This window comes from Pongo pygmaeus, chromosome 20, assembly GCF_028885625.2.
Source record: "Pongo pygmaeus isolate AG05252 chromosome 20, NHGRI_mPonPyg2-v2.0_pri, whole genome shotgun sequence".
In the NCBI taxonomy this organism is placed as follows: Eukaryota; Metazoa; Chordata; class Mammalia; order Primates; family Hominidae; genus Pongo; species Pongo pygmaeus.
Genome location: NC_072393.2, coordinates 1,914,071 through 1,940,748, shown reverse-complemented (window position 1 = coordinate 1,940,748; position 26,678 = coordinate 1,914,071). Strand labels below are relative to the sequence as shown.

At 53.9% G+C, this 26,678-nt stretch overlaps 1 protein-coding gene across 2 annotated transcripts in view; it reads right to left on the bottom strand.

Annotated features, from left to right (window-relative positions):
- DOT1L (DOT1 like histone lysine methyltransferase) overlaps positions 1-15,441 on the bottom strand; it is a 70,648-nt gene extending 55,207 nt beyond the window's left edge. For both annotated transcript variants that reach the window (XM_054465452.2, XM_054465451.2), the window contains exon 1: positions 15,108-15,441. In XM_054465452.2, the coding sequence (XP_054321427.1) occupies positions 15,108-15,188 (81 nt within the window). In that variant the 5' untranslated portion in view covers positions 15,189-15,441. The remainder of the gene's footprint in view (positions 1-15,107) is intronic.
- Between the last annotated feature and the right edge of the window lie 11,237 nt (positions 15,442-26,678).

The window sequence follows — 26,678 nt, the reverse complement described above, 5'->3', positions numbered from 1 at the left end:
TAACACAGTGAAACCCCATCTCTATGAAAAATACAAAAAAAAAATTAGTTGGGCGCAGTGATGCTGCCTGTGATCCCAGCTGCTCAGGAGGTTGAGCCAGGCAGGAGATTCACTTGAACCCAGGAGGCAGAGGTTGCAGTGAGCTGAGACCGCACCACTGCACTCCAGCCTGGGATACAGAGTGAGAATCCATCTCAAAAAAAAAAAAAAAAAAAAAAAAAAGCTAGGTGTGGTGGCACACACCTGTAATCCAAGCTACTCAGTGGCTGAGGCAGGAGAATCTCTTGAACCTAGGAAGCAGAGCTTGCAGTGAGCCAAGATCGCACCACTGCACTCCAATCTGGGCAGCAGAGTGAGATTCCAGCTCAAAAAAAAAAGAAAAAGAAATAGGAGGAGGCAGGAGCTGGGGCTGGGCACAGCGGAGAGCAGGGCTGGCGAGGGTGGCGAGGGAGCAGGCAGAACTTGCAGGCCCCGGACAGAGCAAAAATAGGGTCCCTTGCTCAAAGGTGGCTAAAGAACTTTAACACGAGCTGGGCGCAGATCATGAGGTCAGGAATTCGAGGCCAGCGTGGCCAACATGGCGAATACTAATAATACAAATATTAACTCTACTACTAGTAATACAAACATTATTAGTACTAATAATATAAAAATTGTTAGTAGTACTAATAATACAAAAATTAGCTGGGTGTGGTGGCGGGTGCCTGTAATTCCAGCTACTAGGGAGGCTGAGAGAGGACACTTGCTTGAACCCGTGAGGCGGAGGTTGCAGTGAGCCGAGATCGCGGCATTGCACTCCAGCCTGGGCGACAAGAGCAAAATTTTTTCTTCAAAAAAAAAAAAAATTGTTCCTGCGTGATTTGACTGCGCGTGTGGGGCGAGTGCGGCACGCCTGGTCGTTCCCTGTATATTCTGTGCTCTGCACAGCTCCGTCCCGCCAGCCACATGTCGGGTGCCCATAGCCCTGAGCGGCTAGTGGCTGCTGTCGGGACGGTGCCGCTCCATACAGCTCCCCCTCACGGGGGAGTCTTCTTCCTGCGGACCCCCACGGAGTGCTGTGGAATGTTGCAGGATGCAGCCGGAAGCGCTGGGTTCTGCGCATCTGAAGCGAGACCCAGAGGGCCGGCCTGCTCTCTGGTCAGGGGCTGGAGGTGGGAGGAAGGGGTGCTGGGCCTGCTCCCTCATATCGGGGTCCTGCTTCTGTGAGACTCCTTTCCTCCTGCTCACAGTCAGGGCCCACGGCAGGGTTCCCCTCTCCCTCCTCAAGCTGGAATTCCAGCCTGCTGTGGTCCCGGCGGTTCCTGTCTCTCCACAGCGTCTTCCCCGGTGATCATCCGACAGAGGGCCCTGCCTCGCCTGGTTTCGGAGTTTTCTTGTCACAGGGAGTCGCTGTCTCGAAGTGGTGGCCGCGGGAACTGCATGTCTGGCTGGCAGAGTGTTTGCGGCTGTGGTTTGAGTGTCCTGAGGCTGCGCAGGTTGGAGGGGGCTGTCCGCCCAAGTTCCCCTTCCTGGGATTCAGCCAAGCGCTTCTCACAGGCGCAGGCCTTACTGGAGCAGAGAACATTCCCGGGAGCCAGATGACTCACGGGTGTGAGGGCTGGAAACGCTCTGATTTACAGCGGTGTCACCTGCCCTTGCCTGCTCTCCTTGGCAGCGTGACATTATTTTGGGGGCCACGTAAGTGTAGTTCTAAAAATGAGTGCCCCGCAGAAGCAGTAGCAGGGTGAACTCGCTCTGCAACTCCCGCGAGCCGTGCCCTCTGCCCCACGCCTGTTTTGTCCTGGTGCCTCATTCCCTGTCATTCACAGCTAGGGAGACAGTGTCCCCACCAGGCAGTGCACCCCGAGTTACTGCCCCCATCTCCTCTTGCTCGTGCTGCTTCCTGTCCAGAGGTGCCTTGTGGTGTGGGATGCTGTGTGGACCGAGGGCTGGGGGCCAGGGCTTTGTGCAGACTTCACCAGGATTTTCTGAATTCCAAAGACCAAGCGGTGACATTCCCTCTCATGGTGGGTGGGTGTGCGGGGCCTGGAGGACCCCCAACTGAGAGTGGATGTCTAGTAAAAGGAGCCTCAGCCAAGAGGCGTTTCCAGCACAGACCTGTTCCTGGAGGGCCCAAGGGACAGGCAGAGCCGGGACACAGAGGTTGGGTGATCATCCCAGGGCCCATGTCTAGAGCAGCACGGTTGGGTTCGTACTCCTGGTCTATGGGTGGGAGCCTCTGTGCGGAAGAGCCCAGCGCTGGCTTCCAGCTCGTGTTGGAGTTCCTTTCTTTTTTTGAGATGGAGTTTTGCTCTTGTTGCCGAGGCTGGAGTGCAGTGGTGCGGTCTCGACTCACTGCAACCTCTACCTCCCAGGTTCAATGGCACAGTCTTGGCTCACTGCAACCTCCACTTCCTGGGTTCAAGCGATTTTCCTGTCTCAGCCTCCTGAGTAGCTGGGATTATAGGCGTCAGCCACCACGCCCGGCTAATTTTTTGTATTTTTAGTAGAGATGGAGTTTCATCATGTTGGCCAGGCTGGTCTTGAACTCCTGACCTCAGGTGATCCACCCGCCTCGGCCTCCCAAAGTGCTGGGATTATAGGCATGAGCCACTGCGCCCAGCCAGAACAATTTTTTAATTACATGATAAAATGATAATATTCCGGTTATACTTGGTTAAATAAGTTATGAAAACTTATCTCCTTGGCCAGATGCAGTGGCCCATGCCTGGGGTCCCAGCAACTTAGGAGGCTGAGGCAGGAGGATCACTGGAGCCCAGGAGTTTGAGGCCACAGTGAATCATGATCGTCACTGCACTCTAACCTGGGCAACATAGCAAGATCTCAACTCTTACAAAGATAAAAAATATTGGCTGGGCGCGACGGCTCATGCCTGTAATCCCAAGCACTTTGGGAGGCCAAGGCGGGCGGGATCATGAGGTCAGGAGATGGAGACCATCCTGGCTAACACAGTGAAACCCTGTCTCTAGTAAAAATATAAAAAATTAACCGGGCGTGGTGGTGGGCGCCTGTAGTCCCAGCTACTTGGGAGGATGAGGCAGGAGAATGGCATGAACCCGGGAGGCGGAGCTTGCAGTGAGCCGAGATCACGCCACTGCACTCCAGCCTGGGCAACAGAGCAAGACTCCATCTCAAAAAAAGAAAAAAAAAAAAAAGATAAAATATATTTAAAAATTTAAAAAGAGGTCAGACACAGTGGCTTATGCCTGTAATCCCAGCACTCTGGGAGGCTGAGGCAGGAGGACTGCTTGAAGCTAGGAGTTTGAGATCAGCGTGGACAACATATTGAGACCTTCATCTCTTCAAAGTTTTTGCTTTTTTTTTTTTAACTAGCTGGGCATGGCAGGTACACCTGTAGTCTCAGCTATTTGGGAGACTGAAGTGGGAGGATCACTTGAGCCAAGGAGTTCAAGGCTGCAGTGAGCTGCGATGACACCACTGCACTCCAGCCTGGGTGAACAGTGAGACCCTATCTCTAAAAAAAGAAAAAAACAAAATTTATTTTAGCTTTTTAAAAATGTGGCTACTAGAACAGTGAAATCACACACATAGCTTATGGGGTGTTTCTGCAGCCTTACCCCAAGGGACCTCATTCTACTCCTCTAGTTGACAAAGCTTTTCTTTCTTTTTTTTGAGATGGAGTTTCACTCTTGTTGCCCAGGCTGGAGTGTGATGGCACAATCTTGGCTCACTGCAACCTCTGCCACCTGGGTTCAAGCGATCTCCTGCCTCAGCCTCCCAAGTAGCTGGGATTACAGGCATGCGCCACCACACCCGGCTAATTTTGTATGTTTAATAGAGACGGGGTTTCTCCACGTTGGTCAGGCTGGTTTCAAACTCCCAACCTCATCTGATCTGCCTGTCTCGGCCTCCCCAAGTCCTGGGATTACAGGTGTGAGCCACTGTGCCCAACCTGACAGAGCATTTTTAGACTTGACCCTGAACCCAAGGTCCACACAGGCTCTGGCCCAAGTCCACGCAGCTAATTCACAGCAGAGCTGGGCCTGGATATCAGAGCGTGTTGCTTCCTGGCTGAGCATCTGTCTGCAGGATCAAGGGCAGTGTGAAAAGGGGACTCAGACCTCCACAGAAGGAAGACGGTGCTGCCCGAGAGCCAGGGAGAGCTCAGACTAAGGATGGCTGACAAGGCTTCAGCTGACTTGATAATAACTAGCCCATCTGCAACAGCCCCAGCTGGCTGGGCACAGCTGTGCACGCCTGTAGTGCCAGCACTTTAGGAGGCTAAGGTGGAAGGATCGCTTGAGCCAGGAGTTCAAGGTTGCAGTGAGTTATGATCACGCCACTAAACTCCAATACTCCAGTCTGGGTGACAGAGTTCGTCTCAAACAAACAGCCCAAGCTACCCAACAACCAAAGGAGCTCCCTGGAAACAGTCAAAGCAACTCGACACTGGAGGGGCTCAGGAGGGCTGAGGCCACCCATGCAAAGCAACTCGACACTGGAGGGGCTCAGGAGGGCTGAGGCCACCCACACAGGCTGCTGTGAAGCTGTGAGAGGAAGCTCGGCTCACCAGGCCTCTGGTTTCATAAAACACGACCGGAGCGACCTCATCTGAAAGTGCATAGCGAGGCACTCGCAAGGTACCGGGAAGGTTCACACTTATGAGCTGACCACCAAGGACACAGAGCATCTACGGGTCTGGGGGAGGTCTTCCGGGCAGCCCGCAGAACCCATGCCCGCTGTACTGACCGCTGTACTGACAGGGCCGGTGAGCAGGCTGGGGTTGAAGGGTGGTCAGATGGCACCACCCAGCTGGCCTCCAGTGAGTGTCTGCACGTTCCAGGTTTACTCGCAACCCCAGCCGTTTCTCACACACAGAGGCGCTAAGGAAGAGCAGGCACCCTCTGCCCGCTCCCCGAGGACGCCGTGCTCTGTCAGGGAGCCCCGCTGTGTAAGGGAGCGGCTCCGTGGCTGCTCTCACTGTGATCTGCGGCTCACCTCGAGTTCTCTCCTCTCTTGGGATCTGCATCAGGACCCTCTTTTTCCAGCAGCAAAGCAACACAGGAGGGAGGCTGGATGCGCTGACCAGAACTCTCCTCACCCTTGTCTGAGCACAGGCTGTCTGAGCACAGGCTTTCTGAGCACAGGCTGTCTGAGCACAGGCTGTCTGAGCACAGGCTGTCTGAGCACAGGCTTTCTGAGCACAGGCTGTCTGAGCACAGGCTGTCTGAGCACAGGCTGTCTGAGCACAGGCTTTCTGAGCACAGGCTGTCTGAGCACAGGCTTTCTGAGCACAGGCTTTCTGAGCACAGGCTGTCTGAGCACAGGCTTTCTGAGCACAGGCTGTCTGAGCACAGGCTGTCTGAGCACAGGCTGTCTGAGCACAGGCTGTCTGAGCACAGGCTTTCTGAGCACAGGCTGTCTGAGCACAGGCTGTCTGAGCACAGGCTTTCTGAGCACAGGCTGTCTGAGCACAGGCTTTCTGAGCACAGGCTTTCTGAGCACAGGCTGTCTGAGCACAGGCTTTCTGAGCACAGGCTGTCTGAGCACAGGCTTTCTGAGCACAGGCTTTCTGAGCACAGGCTGACAGCCACCGACCCTCTAGCCTGAGGCCAAAGCCACAGTGTGACAGGGAAGGAGGAAAGCACGGGACTCGTGAGCCTCCACGCACGGAAAAATGCCCCAGGACGCTAGGGGAGACCAGCACTGACTGCTGAGGCGGTAGCGTTTCCTTTTGGGGTGATGAGAATGTTCTGGAATTAGACAATGGTGATGACTGCACAATCTGTGAATATACTAAAAAACACTGAAATGTACACTTAAAACGGGTGAACTATTTTTTTTTTTTTTTGAGATGGAGTCTCACTCAGTCGCCCAGCTGGAGTGCAGTGGCACGATCTCAGCTCACTGCAAGCTCCGCCTCCTGGGTTCATGCCATTCTCATGCCCAGCCTAAAACAGGTGAACTTTATGATACGTAAACTGTCACAACAAGGCTGTTATTTCAAAAAAAAAAAGAGGAAAAATATTGCCAGACACGGTGGCTCACGCCTGTAATCCCAGCACTTTGGGAGGCGGGGCAGGCAGACCACGAGGTCAGGAGTTTGACACCAGCCTTATTAACATGGTGAAACCCCATCTCTAAAAATACAAAAATTAGCTGGGCGTGGTGGCGCACATCTATAATCCCAGCTATTCGGGAGGCTGAGGCAGGAGAATGGCTTGAACCCGGGAGGCGGAGGTTTCAGTAAGCCGAGATGGCGCCACTGAGCCTGAGTAAAAAGAGTGAGACTCTGTCTCCAAAAAAAAAAAAAGAGAGAGAGAGAAAGAAAAGTGGCAGGCCGGGCACGGTGGCTCACACCTGTGATCCCAGCACTTTGGGAGCCCGAGGTGGGTGGATCATGAGGTCAGGAGATTGAGACCATCCTGGCTAACATGGTGAAACCCCGTCTCTGCTAAAAATACAAAAAATTAGCTGGGCGTGGTGGCGGGAGCCTGTAGTCCCAGCTACTCGGGAGGCTGAGGCAGGAGAATCGCTTGAACCCAGGAGGCGGAGCTTGCAGTGAGCAGAGATCGCGCCACTGCACTCCAGCCTGGGCCACAGAGCGAGACTCCGTCTCAAAAAAAAAAAAAAAAAAAAGGAAAGAAAAGAAAACAAAAAAGAAAAGTGCGTCCAAGGAGCGGGAGCTGCGTGCTGTGCCTAACTCCACAGGCCCAGAGAGCCTCCAAGTGAGTTTCGGTCGCGCCCTCCCAGGGCCTTCTTTCCTCCCCTGGGGTTTCCACACTAGCTGATGAATTACCTACAAGGTTATCACTGTTTGCACAGCGTGACCCGTCTGTTATCTTCACTAGCTGATGAATTACCTACAAGGTTAGCACTGTTTGCACACCGTGACCCGTCTGTTGTCTTCACGTCCCTGGAGTCTGAGATACCAGGAAGGATGTGGAGCCCCGCAATCACTCCTGTGATTCCAATGCAAAAGCCGCCCCCTTCTTTTCTCCAGGAAGCCCCACTTGTTAACTGCTGCGCATACATTCTGGGCACTTGAGTCTGTGTCTCCAGAGCTGCAGTCCACAAACGTGGCCCAAATACACTCCCATTACGCTAACTTCACCTCAGGTCCTTTCCTCAGGGAGACACAGTGGGCGGGGACTGCACGGAGCAAGCCTGGATCTTGGCCAGGGCCTGCCGGACCCGCACGGTCCCAGGAAGCACTCAGGAAATAAAGGCAGGGCTGCCCCCAGGAGAAGGCATCTACACGAACACCGAGCGACACCCGGCGGCGGTCTGTGCCCAGGACCCCAGGCGATGAAAGGCACAGCTCTCGGCGTCTCCTGCCCGCCCTCGGTGGTGGGGCTGCCCCAAGCTCTGTGAGTGCTGAGCAGCATCCTTGGGCTTCCCCCACCCTGGTGGTGACAACCGCAAAGGTCTCTAGACGCCACCAGGTGTCCCCTGGGGGCAGAGCCACCTCCACCCCTGAGAACTGCTGTTTGAACCTTCCAGGGCCAGGAATTCATTCTTTCAGCCTACAGGCAAGAAGAGGAGGGCGCAGTACAAATCGGGACCAGAAGGGCTCAATGCAAGGATCCTCCAGGTAAAAGGCTCCACCAGTGCCACACCATTCTCACAGTCCTCCCCTGGAGGACTCCTCTGGGGCCCCTGCTGTACCTCAGGCCCCACCACACAGCCTGAGGCTGAGGCCCAAAGCTTATCAAAGTTACCACCAGCCTGAGGCAACACAGCAGGGCCCCACCAAAAAATACAAAATTTAGCCAGGCGTGGTGGCTCACGCCTGTAATCCCAGCTACTCAGGAGGCTGAAGCAGGAGAATCCTTTCAGCCTAGGAGGCGGAGAATGCAGTCAGCAGAGGTTGAGCCACTGCACTCCAGCCTGGGTGACAAAGCAAGACCCTATCTCAAAAATAATGAGAGAAACAACACCCAAAAGGACAGGTTCCGGGAGACACAGGTTCCGGGAGATTCCTGGAGGGGGACAGGTTCCGGGAGACTCCTGGAGGGGGACAGGTTCCGGGAGACTCCTGGAGGGGGACAGGTTCCGGGAGACTCCTGGAGGGGGACAGCTTCCGGGAGACACAGGTTCCGGGAGACTCCTGGAAGGGGACAGGTTCCGGGAGACTCCTGGAAGGGGACAGGTTCCGGGAGACTCCTGGAAGGGGACAGGTTCCGGGAGACTCCTGGAAGGGGACAGGTTCCGGGAGACACAGGTTCCGGGAGACTCCTGGAAGGGGACAGGTTCCGGGAGACTCCTGGAGGGGGTGGGCCCTTCCCCCATGCCTTGCCCTGAGGGTCCATTTCTCAGTATTCATGGGCATCCTATGGATTGTCCTTTATCATTAACCAGATGACCTAAGTGTTTCTGGAGTTCTGTGAGCCACTGAGGCAATGTAATCAAGCCGAGGTAAGGGTGATGGGAACCTGGATTTATAGCCGGTCACTCAGAAGCACAGGTCACAACGTGGGGCCTCTAATTGGCATGGAAAGTGGGGGAGTCTTGGGGACTGAGCCCTTACCCCGTGGGATCTGAGCCTGTGTCGAGGTAGACATGTTGGAAGTGAGTTGAATCGGGGCTACCCAGTTGGAAACACAGAACTGATGAATCCCTGGGTACACGTATCTGGTTCCGGAACTCCTCTGTATTGACTGCTGGAGAGCACAGGAGAAACTGTGTTGGGTCCTTCCTATACCCCACAGTGCTGGAAGATAAAAACAGCTCCAAGCAGTCCGTGCCCAGTGAGGCATGCAAAATGCATCAGGTCCAGAGAGACAAGAGCAAGGATTTCAGTCATGCCTCCCAACCACACCAGGGGCAAGCGTGGAAAGGCATCTATCTGTTCCTGCCTCCTGGTCTCGGCCACTATCTTCCTGTTCCTGGAATCTGTTAACACCAAGAGCGATGTGCAGCCATCAATGGCCAATATTACTTGAACACAAATTCTTTTTTCCTTTATCTAATTTTGTTTGTTTGAGACAGAATCTTGCTCTGTCGCCCAGTCTGGAGTGTAATGGCATGATCTCGGCTCACTGCAGCCTCCCCCGTCTCGGGTTCAAGCGATTCTCCGGATTACAGACAACCACCACCACGCCCAGCTAATTTTTGTATTTTTAGTAAAGACGGGGTTTCGTCATGTTGGCCAAGCTGGTCTTGAACTCCTGACCGGAGGTGATCTGCCCGCCTTGGCCCCCCAAAGTGCCGGGATTACAGGCATGAGCCACCGTGCCTGGGCAACCATGTGTTTTTTTTAATCAAACTTTTTATTTTAAGATAATTGTAGGCCGGGTGCGGTGGCTCACGCCTGTAATCCCAGCACTTTGGGAGGCCGAGGTGGGCGTATCACAAGGTCGGGAGATAGAGATCGTCCTGGTTAACATGGTGAAACCCCGTCTCTACTAAAAATACAAAAAATTAGCCTGGCGTGGTTGCAGGTGCCTGTAAGTCCCAGCTACTCGGGAGGCTGAGCCAGGAGAATGGCCTGAACCCGGGAGGCGGAGCTTGCAGTGAGCGGAGATCGCGCCACTGCACTCCAGCCTGGGCGACAGAGCGAGCCTCCATCTCAAAAAAAAAAAAAAAAAAAATTGTAGATTCACACTGTCGAGCTAAAGGAAAGGAACTGGAGCAAAATTAATATAAGTGGAGCGTTTATTTGGGCCACATTTGAGGACTGCAACCTGAGAGCACAGACTCGAATTACCCCAAATATACACTCTGATGAGCAGCAGTTAACAAGCGGATTTTTAAAGGAAAAAAAGAGCTGGGCATGGTGGCTCACACCTGTAATCCCAGCTACTTGGGAGGCTGAGGCAGGAGAATCACTTGAACCCAGGAGGCGGAGGTTGCAGTGAGCTGAGATTGGGCCACTGCACTTCAGCCTGGGAGACAGAGCGAGTCCGTTTCAAAAAAAAAAAAAAAACAAAACTCTCCTTAGAAGCTAGGCTGGAGTGTCCCTGTATCATCTGCAGAGTTTCTGGACAATCCCCTCCCCCCGCCCCGTGCCCCCTGCGACCTCTTTCAGGGCCACCAGGAACAAAGCAGTGTGCCTTTGCTATAAAATGGGACACTTGGGTTTTTTCTATTATTCTTTACTATTTAAAGTGACTCCTTTACTCACACAAAGCTGCCTAAAGGTTAATCTGCCTCCGGGGGAGCTGGGATTACTCAGGACACTCAAGCTCAGAGGTCAGCAGCAGAAAATACCTTCTGACTCATGGTGGGGATGGCTCACCCCGCCCCAGCTGCTACTCACTGCTGGCTGCCCACTCACCGCCGCCCACAGCCGGGCTCCAGGCCAGGCTGTCAGGCGGAACATGTACTCACTCATTAATGAGAGTCAGAGAGTCGGGACCCTTGGCCAGTGGAGGCCGCCCCTGCCCGCCCACAGCCCGTGAGTCACCGGGGGAAGGTCCCGTTCTGTGGCCTTTGAAGGTTCTTTCTGAGCAAACAACCAATAATGCCACTTGTGCCCTTCCCACTAGAAGAAGGGCAGGGCCATCCTGCCCTAGAAATGCCACGCAGGGTCAGGCGCAGTGGCTCACGCCTGTAACCCTAGCACTCTGGGAGGCCCAGGCAGGTGGATGACAAGGTCAGGAGTTCGAGACTATCCTGGCCAACATAGAGAAACCGCGTCTCTACTAAAAATACAAAAAATTAGCTGGGCGTGGTGGCGGGTGCCTGAAGTCCCACCTACTGGGGAGGCTGAGACAGGAGAATCACTTGAACCCAGGAGGCAGGTGTTGCAGTGAACCGAGATCACACCGTTGTACTCCAGCCCAGGCAACAGTACGAGATTCCCTCTCAAAAAAATAAGAAATGCCACGCGGGGCTTGAGAAAAGCGGTTATCCAGGAACTCACAGGTCATATAAGAAAAATCGCCCTTCCTCCCCCCTGCGTTTGCCAATTGGGCAAACCCCTTCTGAACTGCTCATTTCCGAGTGTGGACAGTTGTGGCTATTTCTGCTTCCTCCTCCGCATGGCCCCTCCTCCAAGCAGCCACCCACAGGTCCCCCAGGGCAGAAGTGGCAGCCCCTCCCTGGGGACCTCAGCTGACCTTGTACTCAGCACAGTATCTCTACTGAACTTCTATTTATAATCTACTTAACTTCACTGTTTTAAATTTTTTGGTAGAGATGGAGTCTCACTATGCTGTCCTGGCTTGTCTCAAACTCCTGGGCTCAAGCAATCCTCCCACCAGGGCTTCCCAAAGCGCAGGGACTACCGACATGAGCCCTTGTGCCCGGCCTGTCTTCATTTGACAGGTTTCTTCAGACTAAGAATGCTGGAGCAGTGGCGGGGGGAGAATATTGTCCTGTTGTCCTCTGTGCCCCCACAACACTGAGTATTCAGTAGCTGCTGTTGGAATTAATCATGAATAAATGTGCTGCTGCAGCCGCGGCCGGGTGCGGTGGCTCACGTCTATCATCCCAGCACTTTGGGAGGCCGAGGTGAGCGGATCACCTGAGGTCAGGAGTTTGAGACCAGCCTGGCCAATATGGTGAAACCCTGTCTCTACTAAAAATACAAAATAAGCCAGGCGTAGTGGCGCATGCCTGTAATCCCAGCTACTGGGGAGGCTGAGGCAGGAGAATCACTGGAACCCGGGAGGCGGAGCTTGCAGTGAGCAGAGATTGCGCCACTGCACTCCAGCCTGGGTGATAGAGCAAGACTCTGTCTCAAAAAAAAAAAAGAAAAGAAAATCAGAACCACCCTCACTTCTTGTGAGAAAGCAAAATTCCTCAACGGGAACACAGAAAATGACAAATGTCACGGCGAGGTTGTCGGAAGGCTGCCTCTGGCACTTGGGCAAATGAAGATGCTGGGCCCGGCAGTGGGCCAACCAGAGCAGGAACAGGCCGCAGACGGCGCCAGGACCAGCACACCCTGCCAAGCCAGGGCCTGGCCAGGGAGGGAAAGATGCGGCCCAGACCCGCCCACCACTAGAAAGCCCGCTCCCGCCAGCCCTCGCCCTTACTATTTACAATGGGGCACTGGCCAGGCAGGGCAGCAGGCATGCGGGCGGGGACACCGGGGCTGCCTTCACGTGAATGTTCACTTCGGTATCAGGGAAAAGGCAAAGAGTCCCTGGCAAGACCCCTACCCCAGACCCTGATGCCGGGTTCCAGTGGGTTTCTTAGCCCTGACAAATGGCAACTGTTGGGATGCAGATGTTAAACAGACGCTTGGCACAGGCCGTGCAGTCCACTCCTGAGAACCTCGCCATGTGAACACTGACTTTCACCAAAAATCCTGCCAGTAGTGTTTAGTGTGGCTTTATTCTAATCACCAAAAATTGGAAATAGCCCACAGTCCTGTGACCCACAGGCAAACAGATAAACAATCTGTGGTCCAACTGTCCAAAGGATTTACAGTCAGCAAAAAAACGGGGTAACTTTTGAAACCTGCAGCAACACGGATTTGGCCGCCTGAAAGCCACCAGGACCAAAAGGCAACGTCCTGTTGATTCCATTCAGCCAACTTTCTGAGAATAGCAGAACTACAGGTAAGGCCAGATGGGGAGCAGCCAGGAGCTCCCAGGCAAACTGAGGACAGGGGCGCCGCAGGGAAGCTGGGGGTTCTGCACCTGGACGACGGCACTGGTCAGGGCACCACCCAATGAGTTTGTCAAAACGTGTAGAACTGTACCCTGCAAACAGTGAACTACGCCCCAGGTGAACTGAAAGAGGAAGATATACAAATAAATGTGAGGCCAGGTGCGGTGGCTCACCCCTGTAATCCCGGCACTTTGGGAAGCCAAGGCGGGCGGATCACCTGAGGTTGGGAGTTCCAGACCAGCCTGGCCAACATGAAGAAACCCAGTATCTACTAAAAATACAAAATTAGCCGGACGTGGTGGCTCATGCCAGTAATCCCAGCTACTCAGGAGGCTGAGGCAAGAGAACCGCTTGAACCCGGGAGGCAGAGGATGCAGTGAGCAGAGATGGCACCACTGCACTCCAGCCTGGGCAACAAGAGCAACACTCCCTCTCAAAAAATAAATAAATAAATAAATAAATAAAAATAAATGTGAGGCCGGGCGCGGTGGCTCATGCCTGTAATCCCAGCACTTTGGGAGGCCGAGGCAGGCGGATCACCAGAGGTCAGGAGTTCAAGAGCAGCCTGACCAACATGGAAAAACCCCGTTTCTACTAAAAATACAACATTAGCAGGGTGTGGTGGCGCATGCCTGTAATCCCACCTACCAGGGAGGCCGAGGCAGGAGAATCGCTTGAACCCGGGAGGCCGAGGTTTCAGTGAGCCGAGATCGCACCATTGCACTCCAGCCTGGGCAACAAGAGCAAAACTCCGACTCAAAAAATAAAATAAAATAAAAAATAAATGTGGGCCGGGTGCGGTGGCTCACACTTGTAATCCCAGCACTCTGGGAGGCCGAGGCGGGTGGATCACGAGGTCAGGACATCGAGACCATCCTGGCTAACACGGTGAAACCCCGTCTCTACTAAAAATACAAAAAAAATTAGCCGGGCGTGGTGGCGGGCGCCTATAGTCCTAGCTACTAGGGAGGCTGAGGCAGGAGAATGACGTGAACCCAGGAGGCGGAGCTTGCAGTGAGCCGAGATCGCGCCACCGCACTCCTGCCTAGGCAACAGAGCCAGACTCCGTCTCAAAAAAAAAAAAAAAAATGTGAAGCCATGTACTGGGGCTGGTCAGACGGTGGGGTAAGCCACCTCAATTGATTTTCAGTCAGATAGAACTCTTATGGTCATATACCTTCTACCACCTAAAATGATGAGAGCCCAACAGAGAGAAGTGGAGGCTGGAAGGGTTCTGAAGTTTGAACGTTCGAGGGAGGAAACCGGTCCGGGCGCTAAAGCGCGGCCTCTGCTTTCAGTTTTTGTCCTAGGACCTCTCCCGGCCGGGTCCCGGCTCAGGCCGCCCAGGCGCACACCCGGAGCTGCCCAACCAGAGAAGCCAGAGCCCCAGGGCCCGACCCTGCCAGCCCCGCGCGCGGGACGTGTGGCCGAGCTGGAAGCTGCGCTCCCTCTCCCGTCCACTCGCACCGACCCGGGGCAGTGAGCCAGCCCGGGCTCCCCAGCGCTCTCCGCGTCCTGACCCCGCCCCCAGCGAGCACGTTTCCAAAAACTGACACAAGCCCAGCGCGCGCGCGGGAGTCCCAGGGCGCGCGGGGATGCCCGGCCGGGCCCTGCAGGCGCGCCCCCCAAAACTCGCGCCCCGGACACGCTCGCCGACAGCGCCTGCTTCACTTTTCCCCGAAAACGCGCCCTGCCCGGCCCGGAGCGTGGCCAGAGGATCCCAAGCGCGGACGCACGAGCCCCGCCTCCCCAGGGGCCACGCCGGGACTCGCACCCCGGGAGCCGCACGCGGGTTTCTGGAACCACCCCGTGGGGTGCCTCTGTAACATTCCACCCAGCCTGTCATTTTCCAACGGTCACCAAGATGAAGAAGACAAAATTTACTAACTCCCGGGGTGAGCCCAATCCTGCCCACTCAAGATCGGGGAGCAGAAGTCCCAATTTCCAAGGGTAAAGCCTGTCCCCCCCAACTACGATTAACAGGTCAAAGATTCCTAATTTCCCAGGACCAGGGCAGCCCATACCCACTGAAAATTATGGGGACAAAAATTCCCCATTTCCAAAGGTCAGACCGCTCCCGCCCACTCAAGGGGACGTTAACTCCCACCTTCGCAGGGTAGGGCCCGCCGTGCCCGAGTACGAAAAGCGTGACAAACGCCTAATTTTTAAAAAGAAGAGGAGAAGAGACAGGAAAGGGTGCCCTCAAAAAGAGAAATAAGGCGGCGGAGCACACTGACAGCGCCGGGAACGAGCGGGGCGGGCTTCCCGTCAAAACGCGGCCGGCACGAGCTACCCCTCCCGTTCCGCGCCCGGGACAGCCCGGCGGGGGCAACGGCACCGCGGCAGGACTCGGGGGCGCCGGCTCCCGCTCCCACCCCAGGCGCGCGGGGTTCCCAACCTGCGGGAAACAGCCGCGGGGCCCTCGGCTGGGAAGCAACGGGGGTGGAGCAGCGACAGTGGAGTCCGGGGGCTCCGTTCCGCAGGAGGGACCGGCAAGCGCGGCTTGGGGGGGTTTGGGGTGTCCCCAGGGGCGGCGGAGGAGGGGAGGCCGGGAGGTAGGGACGGTGGGGGGCGGCACTCACGTAGACCGGCAGGGGCCACGGGTAGACGGCGGGCTCAGCCCCCACGGGCGACTTTAGTCTCAGCTCCAGCTTCTCCCCCATGTCCGCGCGCGCGGCCGCCGCACCATGCTAGGCGGGCGGTTGGGGGAGGGGCGGGGCCGCCGGTGGGCGGAGGAGGGCGGGCGGGAGGGAGGGGCGGGAGGCTGAGGGGAGGGGGCCTGGCCTCGGCCTCGGCCGCCGCCGCCGCCGCCGCCGCGCTCCGGTCCGGCCCGGCCCCCGGCTCCCTCTTTGTAGTCACAGGCCCGGGGCCTCCAGCGCCTCCGCCATCTTGGGCCGGCGTGAGGCGAGCACAATGAGCCGGGGGCCGGGCGGAACCACTCGCCGCGCGCGCGAGGGGGGCCCGGAGCGAAGACGCCGGCGCGTGCCCGCCGCCCAGCGGGCCGACCCGCGCGCGCCACCCCCTCGGCGCCCCGCCCCGTGGACTCGCCCGCCCGCCCGAATCCACGTACGCACGCACGTCCTCGGTTGCCCTCGGCCGACCCCTTCCCCCACTCGCCGGCCCGAAGCGGGGACCCGGGGAGACCCTGTGGGCGGGCCCGTCGGATGGCGAGTTCGAATCCCGTCCCAGGAGGAGGACGCCGGACACCTCCCCACACACGGCTTAGTAAAACCAAAAATCCGAATTTCCCCCCGTAAGAGTCAAGGCCCAGGACTTGTAGCTCCAAGTCCAGTACTCATTCGACAACAATGCTGTTTATTGGGTACAAAAAAAAAATAAAAGGCCAGGCGCAGTGATTCACCCCTGTAATCCCAGCACTTTGGGAGGCCAAGGTGGGCAGATCACCTGAGGTCAGGAGTTCGAGACCAGCCTGACCAACATGGAGAAACCCCCTCTCATGGCCAGGCGCCCTGGCTCATGCCTGTAATCCTAGCACTTTGTGAGGCTGAGGTGGGCAGATCACCTGAGGTCAGGAGTTCGAGACCAGCCTGGCCAACATGGTGAAACCCCGTCTCTACTAAAAATCCAAAAATTAGCTGGGCGTGGTGGGGCGCGCCTGTAATCCCAGCTACTGCGCAGGCTGAGGCAGGAGAATCGCTTGAACCTGGAGAGGCCGAGGTTGCAGTGAGCCGATATTGCACCACTGCACTCCAGCCTGGGCGACAGAGCAAGACTCCTTCTCAAAAAAATTAATTAATTAATTAATTAATTAAACTGTAAGTTTTGCCCAAAGTTAGTTCAGCTTATGCCCAGAGATGAACAAGGACAGCTTGCAGATTAGAAGGAAGAGGGAGTCGGGGAAGTTAGATCTCTTTAACTGTCTCAGTCATAATTTTGCAAAGGCGGTTTCACTACCAGCACCTCCCCAAGTCCCCGGGGGACACCAACACCCTCCCTGCCCAGCCAGATTCCAGCCCTGCCCCACCCCTTCCCTGCTGGGTGACCTTGGGAGAGTCACTTGACCTCTGATGCTTTCCTCCTCTCAGCAATGGAGTCCCGCAGTCACTGCCACAGCGCCTGGTGATTAAAGCCTTTCAGTGTCAAGTACAAGTGCCTTGTACTGTTTTTTGGGTTTTCTTTTTTTTGTTTTTTTTTTTTGGTTTGTTTGTTTCTTGAGACACGGTCTCGCTCTGTCGCCCAGGCTGGAGTGCAGTGGCACGATCTCCGGTCACTGCAGCCTCTGCCTCCCGGCTCAAGTGATTTCTCCTCCCTCAGCCTCCCGAGTAGCTGGGATTACAGGCAGGAGTCACCACGCCCGGCTAATTTTTCTAGTTTTAGTAGAGATGTATTTCCGCCATGTTGGCCAGGCTGGTCTCAAACTCCTAATCTCAAACTCAAGTGATCGCCCGCCTCAGCCTCCCGAAGTTCTGAGATTTATAGGCGTCAGCCACCGCACCCGGCCCCTTTAGTGTTGATCAAGATCTCAATGGGGGCAGGGTGCGGTGGCTCACGCTTGTAATCCCAACACTTTGGGAGGCCGAGGCGGGCGGATCACAAGGTCAGGAGATCGAGACCATCCTGGCTAACACGGTGAAACCCCGTCTCTACTAAAAATACAAAAAATTAGCCGGGCGTGGTGGTGGGCACCTGTAGTCCCAGCTACTCGGGAAGCTGAGGCAGGAGAAATCACTTGAGCGTGGGAGGCAGAGGCTGCAGTGACCTGAGATCGTGCCACAGCACTCCAGCCTGGGCGACAGAGCAAGACTCCGTCTCAAAAAAAAAAAAAAAAAAAACTCAATGGGCTTTTTCTTTGTTGCTGGAAAGATGGGGTCCTGCTATGTAACCCAGGCTGGTCTTTTTATTTATTTATTTATTTGTTGACATAGTCTTACTCTGTCACCCAGGCTGGAATAGTGACTGGCATCTCCAGTCACTACAACCAACGCCTCCTAGGTTCCAGCGATTCTCCCGCCTCAGCCTCCCGAGTAGCTGGGATTATAGGTGCCCACTACTGTGCCCAGCTAATTTTTGTATTTTTAGTAGAGATAGGGTCTCGCCATGTTGGCCAGGCTGGTCTCAAACTCTTGATCTCAAGTTATATTCCCACCTCAGCCTTCCAAAGTGCTGGGATTACAGGCATAAACCATCATGCCCAGCCACACTCATCTTTTTCTATAAAACCCCAGACTCCTCTTTGGTCTGCATGTATGCCTCAAATTCCAATTCTTTCTTGCCAAATAAAACATTAACTTTAGAGATTCATCTCTACATACTTATTTTGACCTTGACATTATTTTCCTTGTGGAAAAAAAAAGAACTTTTATCTGAGGAATGCAAGTCGTTTTTAATTATCAGGCCCAGACAGCCAGGAGCGGTGACTCACGCCTGTAATCCCAGCACTTTGGGAGGCCGAGGTGGGTGGATCACCTGAGGTCAGGAGTTCGAGACCAGCCTGGCCAACATGATGAAACCCCATCTCTACTAAAAGTGCAAAAATTAGCCGGGCATGGTGGCAGGCACCTGTAATCCCAGCTACTCAGGAGGCTGAGGCAACAGAATGGCTTGAACCTGGGAGGCAGAGGTTGCAGTGAGCAGAGATTCTGCCACTGCACTCCAGCCTGGGCAACAAGAGCGAGACTCTGTCTCAAAAAAAAAAAAAAAAAAAAAAACTAGGAGAAACTCCTGATGGGGCAGACAGTGTAAACCAGGAGGACCCCCAGCTCCTAGGGCTCACCTCCTCTCTCTCCCTACCCACTCAGGGTGTGGATTTCAATGTGGGCAGCCTCCTGGGACCCCAGCAGGGTGGTGGATCATGGGATACAGAGTCTCTTGGGGGCTCTTGGAATCCCTTAACCCAGGTGGTCTCAACCAGGGGTGATTCTGCACCCAGGAAACACTGGGCGATGTCTGAGAACATTTGTGGTTGTCACAGCTAAGGTGCAAGGAAGCTCCTGGCATGGAGTGGGTGGAGGTCACGGACGCTGCTTAGCACCCTGCAGTGCCCAGCATAGCCCACCCCAGAGAACAATCTGGCCCTGATGTCCGTGGTCCTCTAGGGGAGAGATCCTGGTCTAACATTATTCTGAGCAGTTGATCTCTCCAGAATCCTGTGTGGGCAGGCACTCTATCCTCTGTATCCTCAGGATCACTGAGCACAGGTTATCCGGGCTAAGACACACTTTGGGGATGAATGGACCAATGCCTGTGCCCGTCCCATAGGCTACTGGGAGCTGGTGGAGAATGGACTGGACTCCAGGTGTGGCAACCTGTATCTCCGCCCACTTTTTTTTTTGAGACGGCAGAGTCTAACTTTGTCATTAGGCTAAAGTGCAATGGTGTGATCTTGGCTTACTGCAACACCCGCCTCCTGGTTTCAAGCGATTCAATTCTCCTGCCTCAGCCTCCCGAGTAGCTGGGAATACAGGCATACGCCACCACTCGCGGCTAATTTTTGTATTTTTAGTAGAGATGGGGTTTCACCATGTTGGCTAGGCTGGTCTCGAACTCCTGACCTCAGGCGATCCACCCTGCCTTGGTCTCCCAAAGTGCTGATATTACAGGCTTGAGCCACCACGCCTGGCCTCCTCCCACTTTTGTACATCTCTTTCCTGAGCCATTTCCTCTGGTCATTCACATAGTTCCTGTTACAGGTTTGAAATCGCCTTTGCAAAAATTAGAAGACTGGGCACAGTGGCTCATGCCTGTAATTCCAGCACTTTGGGAGGCTGAGGTGGGAAGATCACGAGGTCAGGAGTTCGAGACCAGCCTGACCAACATGGTGAAACCCCGTCTCTACTAAAAAAATACAAAAATGGCCAGGCGTGGTGGCTCACGCCTGTAATCCCAGCACTTTGGGAGGCCGAGGGGGGCAGATCATGAGGTCAGGAGATCGAGACCATTCTGGCTAACACAGTGAAACCCCATCTCTACTAAAAATACAAAAAATTAGCTGGGCATGTTGGCAGGCGCCTGTAGTCCCAGCTACTCGTAGTCCCAGCTACTCGGGAGGCTGAGGCAGGAGAATGGCATGAACCCGGGAGGCAGAGCTTGCAGTGACCCGACATAGCGCCACGGCACTCCAGCCTGGGCAACAGAGCCAGACTCCGTCTCAAAAAAAAAAAAAAAACAAACAAAAATTAGCTAGGCATGGTGGCACACGCCTGTAATCCCGGCTACTCGGGAGGCTGAGGCAGGAGAATTGCTTGAACCTGGGAGGCGGAAGTTGTAGTGAGCTGAGATCGCGCCATTGCACTCCAGCCTGGGTGACAGAGGGAGACTCTGTCTCAAAAAAAAAAAAAGAGAGATGGAAACCATCGTGGCCAACATGGTGAAACCCCGTCTCCACTAAAAATACAAAAATTAGCCTGGCGTGGTGGTGCACGCCTGTAATCCCAGCTACTCGGGAGTCTGAGGCAGGAGAATCACTTGAGCCAGGAGGCGGAGGTTGCAGTGATCCAAGATCACACCACTGCACTCCAGCCTGGTGACAGATCTAGACTCCATTAAAAAAAAAAAGTATAACAGAAAATGTTGACAGTGAAAGAGATCTGACCTAGCCAACTCCATTTTGCTTGTAACCTCCAAACTGTCCTTGTTCTTTCCTGGGCTCAGGCCAAACTAATTTTGGGAGTAACTTAGTTTATAGTTTAACTTTGAAACAAAGACGGTAACAGCTTTCCCCAAACAAACTCCTTTCTTGCCTGGGGACTAGACTGCCTTTGCAGGACTAACAGATTAGCAACAAGATTAGAAATTATGGTTCATGCCGGGTGTGGTGGTGGCTCCTAGGGAAGCTGAGGCAAGAGACTCGCTTGAACCTGGGAGGCAGAGGTTGCAGTAAGCGGAGATTGCGCCATTGCACTCCAGCCTGGGTGACAAGAGCGAATCTCCATCTCAAAAACAAAAGAGCCGGGCTCGGTGGCTCAGGCTTGTAATCCCAGCACTTTGGGAGGCCAAGGTGGGAGAATAACTTGAGGCCAGGAGTTCTAGATCAGCCTGGGCAATATAGTGAGATCCATTATCTACAAAAAATACACAAAAAGTAGCTGGGCCCCTGCTTGAGCCCAGGAGTTGAGGCTGCAGTGAGCTCAGATGGTGCCACTCCACTACAACATGGGGAACAGAGCAAGACCCTGTCTCTAAAAAAAAAAAAAAAAAAAACAAAACAGGCTGGGCGCGGTGGCTCATGCCTGTAATCCCAGCACTTTGGGAGGCCGAGGCGGGCGGATCACAAGGTCAGAAGATGGAGACCATCCTGGCTAACGTGGTGAAACCCCATCTCTACTAAAAATACGAAAAAATTAGCCAGGCGTGGTGGCGGGCGCCTGTAGTCCCAGCTACTGGAGAGGCTGAGCCCTGGAGGGAAGAAAAAAAAAGAACACATGTAGGGTACAACATAGTTGCTAAATGAATGCTTATGTAAAATGATGTCTAATGTGTCCTTTATCAACCCATCAAGCTCAATTTCCTCCATCGCCACTAGCCTTGCCAGTCTCCTCTCTGCTCCTCCACATGACAAACTTGAGCAAGCTCTTCCATTTGTCCTGACATCTGCCTGGATCACTTTTCCCCAATCCTGCTGCTGTCTACAGCTTTGTTCTTCATTCCTGCTCCTTGCCAAAGTGGCATACAGTAGATACTCAGTATGTTGTTGAATGGATGGATGGGTGGATAGGTGGGTTGGTGGATGGGTGGATAGGGTTGGTTGGGTGGGTGGATGTTTGTTTTTTTCAACTAACGTTGATGGGTGGATGGGTGGGTGGGTGGATGGGTTAGTGGGTTGGTGGATGGATGAGTCGGTGGGTGGATGGGTGGATGGGTAGATGGGTAGATGGATGGATGGATGGATAGATGGATGGATGGATGGATGGATGGATGGATGGATGGATGCATTACTGTATGGGTGGATAGGTGGATGGCTGGCTGGATGGGTGGGTAGATGTTTGTTTTTTCAAGAAACGTGGATGCGTGGGTGGGTGGATGGATGGATGGATGGATGGATGGATGGATGGATGGATGATAGATGGGTGGATGGATGAATGATAGATGGGTGTATGTTTTTTTTTTCAACAAACCTTGTTGATGGGTAGATGGGTAGATGATGGATAAATGGATGGATTAGTGGATAGGTGAATAGGTGGATGGGTGAATGGATAGGTGGGTGGGTGGATAGGTGGGTGGGTGGATGGGTGGGTGGCTGTTTGTTTTTTGTTTTGTTTTATTTATTTAATTTGTTTTTTGAGACGGAGTCTCGCTCTGTCATCAGGCTGGAGTGCAGTGGTGCGATCTTGGCTCACTGCAACCTCCAACTCCCAGGTTCAAGAGATTCTCCTGCCTCAGCCTCCTGAGTAGCTGGGATTGGGATTACAGGCGCATGCCACCATGCCCGGCTTTTATTTTTTTATTTTTTTATTTTTTGAGACGGAACCTTGCTCTGTTGCCCAGGCTGGAGTGCAATGGCGCAATCGCAGCTCACTGCAACCTCTGCCTTCCAGGCTCAAGCGATTCTCCTGCCTCAGCCTCCCGAGTAACTGGGATTACAGGCACACGCCACCACGCCCAGCTAATTTTTGTATTTTTAGTAGAGACGGGGTTTCACTGTGTTAGCCAGGATGGTCTCGATCTCCTGACCCCGTGATCCACCGGCCTCAGCCTCCCAAAGTGCTGGGATTACAGGCGTGAGCCACCGTGCCCGGCCCTGTTTGTTTTTTTTCAATAAATGTTGTTGATTGGTGGGTGGATGGATGGGTGGGTGGGTGGATGGATGGGTTACTGGGTGAGTGGATCGGTGGATGGGTGAATGGATAGGTAGGTGGATGGTTAGATGGATGGGTGGGTGAATGGATGCATGAGTGGGTTGGTGGATGGATAGATGATGGGTGGGTAGATGTATGTATGTATGAATGGATGATTTGATATGTGGCTGGGTGGATGGGGAGGTGGAAGGATGGATGAAAGGATAGATAATTTGGGGACAAGGGAACTGATTCGGGCTGGAGCTAGGACTGATGACAAATGTCCCCATCTCCTGCCAGAGCTCAGGGCTCCAGGCCAGGATCTTTACAGAGAGAATCTGCCCCCTCTTTGAGCCTGGCTAGCCCTGCTCTCTGCTGGTCATCCTGGAGGTTGCAGCCAGCCCACCAACTCCCAGTGATGGAAGAATCAGCGCTCTTGTCAAAACCATTCTTCCTTTTTCTTTTTTCTTTTTTTTTTTTTTTGAGATGGAGTCTCGCTCTGTTGCCCAGGCTGGAGTGCAGTGGCGCAATCGCGGCTCACTGCAAGCTTCACCTCCTGGGTTCACGCCGTTCTCCTGCCTCAGCCTCCCGAGTAGCTGGGACTACAGGCGCCCGCCACCAAGCCGGGCTAATTTTTTTGTATTTTTAGTAGAGATGGGGTTTCATCGTGTTAGCCAGGATGGTCTCGATCTCCTGACCTCGTGATCCGCCTGCCTCGGCCTCCCAGAGTGCTGGCATGACAGCCATAAGCCACTGCGCCCAGCCCATTCTTCCTTTCTCATCAAGTTAAACATTTTAAAAATGTCCACCCATACAGAAAACAAAAGGACAAAGTCCCAATATCATAGAATTTGTGTTCAGGTGGAAGGAGGAGGGGGAGACCAATAATAAACAAAATAGTAGGTAGAAAAAACAGTGTGTTGGAAAATAGGGGAAAAGTCCAGCAGAGAAGCAGGCAGGGAGTATGATGGGGATTTAATTTTTTTTTTTCTTTTTTTGAGACAGAGTCTCGCTGTCACCCAGGCTGGAGTGCAGGGGCATGATTTCGGCTCACTGCAACCTCCACCTCCTGGGTACAAGTGATTCTCCTGCCTCAGCCTCCTGAGTAGCTGGGATTACAGGTGTGCGCCACACCCAGCTAATTTTTTTTTTTTTTTTTTTTTTTTTTTTTTTTTTGAGATAAGAGCCTCGCTCTGTTGCCCAGGCTGGAGTGCAGTGGCGCAATCTCCACTCACTACAACCTCTGCCTCCTGGGTTCAAGCGATTCTCCTGCCTCAGCCTCCCTGAGTAGATGGGACTACAGGTGTGCCAACCACGCCCGGCTAATTTTGTTTTTTTATTTTTATTTTCATTTCTTTGAGAGAGTTTTGCTCTTGTCACCCAGGCTGGAGTGCAATGGCGCGATCTCGGCTCACTGCAACCTCCACCTCAGCAATTCTCCTGCCTCAGCTTCCTGAAGTAGCTGGGATTACAGGTGCTCGCCACCACACCCGGCTAATTTTTGTACTTTTAATAGAGTCAGGGTTTCACCATGTTCGCCAGGCTGGTCTCCAATTCCTGACCTCAGGTGATCCACCCACCTCAGCCTCCCGAAGTGCTGGGAATACAGGCACTAGCCGCCCCACCTGGCCTCCTTTTGGGTTTTAATGGCGGCTTCATTAAACAGACATGATTCACAATCATAAAGAAATGTAATTGGGCCAAAAGTTAGTATGATCTCATATGAATAGACTGACTGGGGAGCCAGGCAGGGCCTGTCTGTCCAGATTTGTCTTGGTCTCTCTGTGCAGCTTTTCTTCCTCCCAGGTATGGGGCATGACCCTCTCTGGAATGAGGTCTTTGGGCTCCCAATCAGATTAGAGTCCTGCCTTGGGCAGTGAAAAGGGACAGAAAGTGGAGAGAGAGATTCTGTTTCCCTAGGGCTTCACCTGAGGACTAAGGAACCTATAAATAGGACGGGGGCACGGTGGCTCACGCCTGTAATCCCAGCACTTTGGGAGGCTGAAGCAGGCAGATCACGAGGTCAAGAGATCGAGACCATCCTGGCCAACATGGTGAAACCCCGTCTCTACTAAAATACAAAAATTAGCTGGGCGTGGTGGCGAGCGCCTGTAGTCCCAGCTATTCGGGAAGCTGAGGCAGGAGAATCGCTTGAACTAGGGAGGCGGAGGTTGCAGTGAGCCAAGATCGAGCCACTGCACTCCAGCCCTGGTGACAGAATGAGAATGTCTCAAAAAAAAAAAAACCTGTGAATAAATAAATAAATAAATAAATAAATAAATATTTTTGAGGCTGGTGCAGTGGCTCACACCTGTAATTCCAGCACTTTGGGGAGGCCAAGGAGGGTGGATCACCTGAGGTCAGTAGTTTGAGACCAGCCTGGCCAACATGGTCAAACCCAGTCTCTACTAAAAATACAAAAATTAGCTGGAGGTGGTGGCGGGCAGCTGTAATCCCAGCTACTCGGGAAGCTGAGGCAGGAGAATTGCTTGAACCCAGGAGGCAGAGGTTGCTGTGAGCTGAGATCATGCCACTGCATTCCAGCCTGGGCAACAGAGCGAGACTCTGTCTCAAAAAAAAAAAAAAAAAAAAAATTCAGGCCAGGCACAGTGGCAGAGGCTGCAGTGAGCGGAGATCGTGCCACTGCATTCCAGCCTGGGCTACAGAGCAAGACTCTATCTCGGGCGAGGGGAAAGAAATCACAAGGACACCCGGAAACTGTTTAGCACTAGCTTCCAATGCTAACGCACATATATTCTATTACCCAGCGATTCCTCTACTGTTCCCGATAGAAATGCATGAATACATCCTCCAAAGATATGGAGCCACCATGCCCAGCAGTTCCCCTCCTTTTTTTTTTTTTTTTTGAGATGGAATCTTGCTCTGTCTCCCAGGCTTGAATGTAATGGGGCAATCTCAGCTCACTGCAACCTCCGCCCTCTGGGTTCAAGCCATTCTCCTGCCTCAGCATCCCCAATAGCTGGGATTACAGGTGCCCACCACCATGCCTGACCAATTTTTGTATTTTTAGTAGAAGTGGAATTTCGCCATGTTGGCCACGCTGGTCTCAAACTCCTGACCTCAAGTGATCTGTCCTCCTCAGCCTCCTGAAGTGCTGGGGTTATAGGCGTGATGAACCACTGTGCCCGGTCCCCACCCCCCTCTTTTTTTTTTGAGACCACGTTTCACTCTGTTGCCCAGACTACAGTGCAGTGGCGCGATCTCGGCTCACTGCAACCTCTGCCTCCTGGGTTCAAGAGATTCTTCTGCCTCAGCCTCCCAAGTAGCTGGGATTACAGGCGCATGCCACCATGCCTGGCTAATTTTTGTATTTTTGGTAGAGATGGGGTTTCCCCATATTGGCCAGGCTAGTCTCGAACTCCTGACCTCATGATCCACCTGCCTTGGCCTCCCAAAGTGCTGGGATTACAGGCGTGAGCCACAGCGCCTGGCCCATCTTGCCCTAGTTTTTATTGCGATTACTTTCTTTCTCTCTCTCTTTTTTTTTTAGATGAAGTCTTGCTCTGTTGCCAGGCTGGAGTGCAGTGGCGCCATCTCGGCTCACTGCAACCTCTGCCTTCTGGTTTCAAGGGATTCTCCTGCCTCACCCTCCCGAGTAGCTGGGATGACAGGTGCCCACCATCACACCCAGCTAATTTTTGTATTTTTAGTAGAGACAGGGTTTCACCATGTTGGCCTGGCTGGTCTCGAACTCCTGACCTTAAGTGAACTTCCCGCTTTGGCCTCTCAAAGTGCTGGGATTACAGGGGTGAGCCACCACGCCTGGCCAAGCTTCCAGAGCTTTTTTTACAATCTCAATGATGTATCTCGGAGAGCAGGGACTCAGTATATCTCATTTACTGCTGCATGCTCAGCACCCCTTACCATGCCTGGCACACAATGGGCCTTCGACAAATGTTTACTGAATGAATGACAATGTCGTAGTCCTGTCTCTGGCCTCATTTTCTTCCCGTTGGCATGTTAATGTCTGTCTTGCCCATTTCACAGGATGTTGTGAGGCTGCGGGAACCACAGGATCCGTTCCCCTACCCGCCCAGGCGTTGGGTTTGGAGGCTCTCAGGCCGCGTCAGCTATTACATTCAGGAAAGGCGGAGCTCCAGTCTTCCTCGGGAACTTGCGGGCTAAGCTCCACGTGGGCGCCCCGCCCACATCTAGCCACGCCCACACCTGTCAGATGGTGGGAGGGTCAGGACCAGCCTCTAAGGGGCGTGGCTAGGGCGCAGAACGAGGAAGAAGGCGGAGTTCCGGAGGCCACTGACCAATGAGAGCGCAAGTCTTTGGGCCGGAAAAGGCGGGAACGCGCGCCGGAGAGGGTGGTGCCACGTTTCCATTGGGCTACCTGTCGTCGTCAGGGAAACGCAGCGTCTCCCCGCCGGGGAGGTGGGGAGGCGGGGCTTT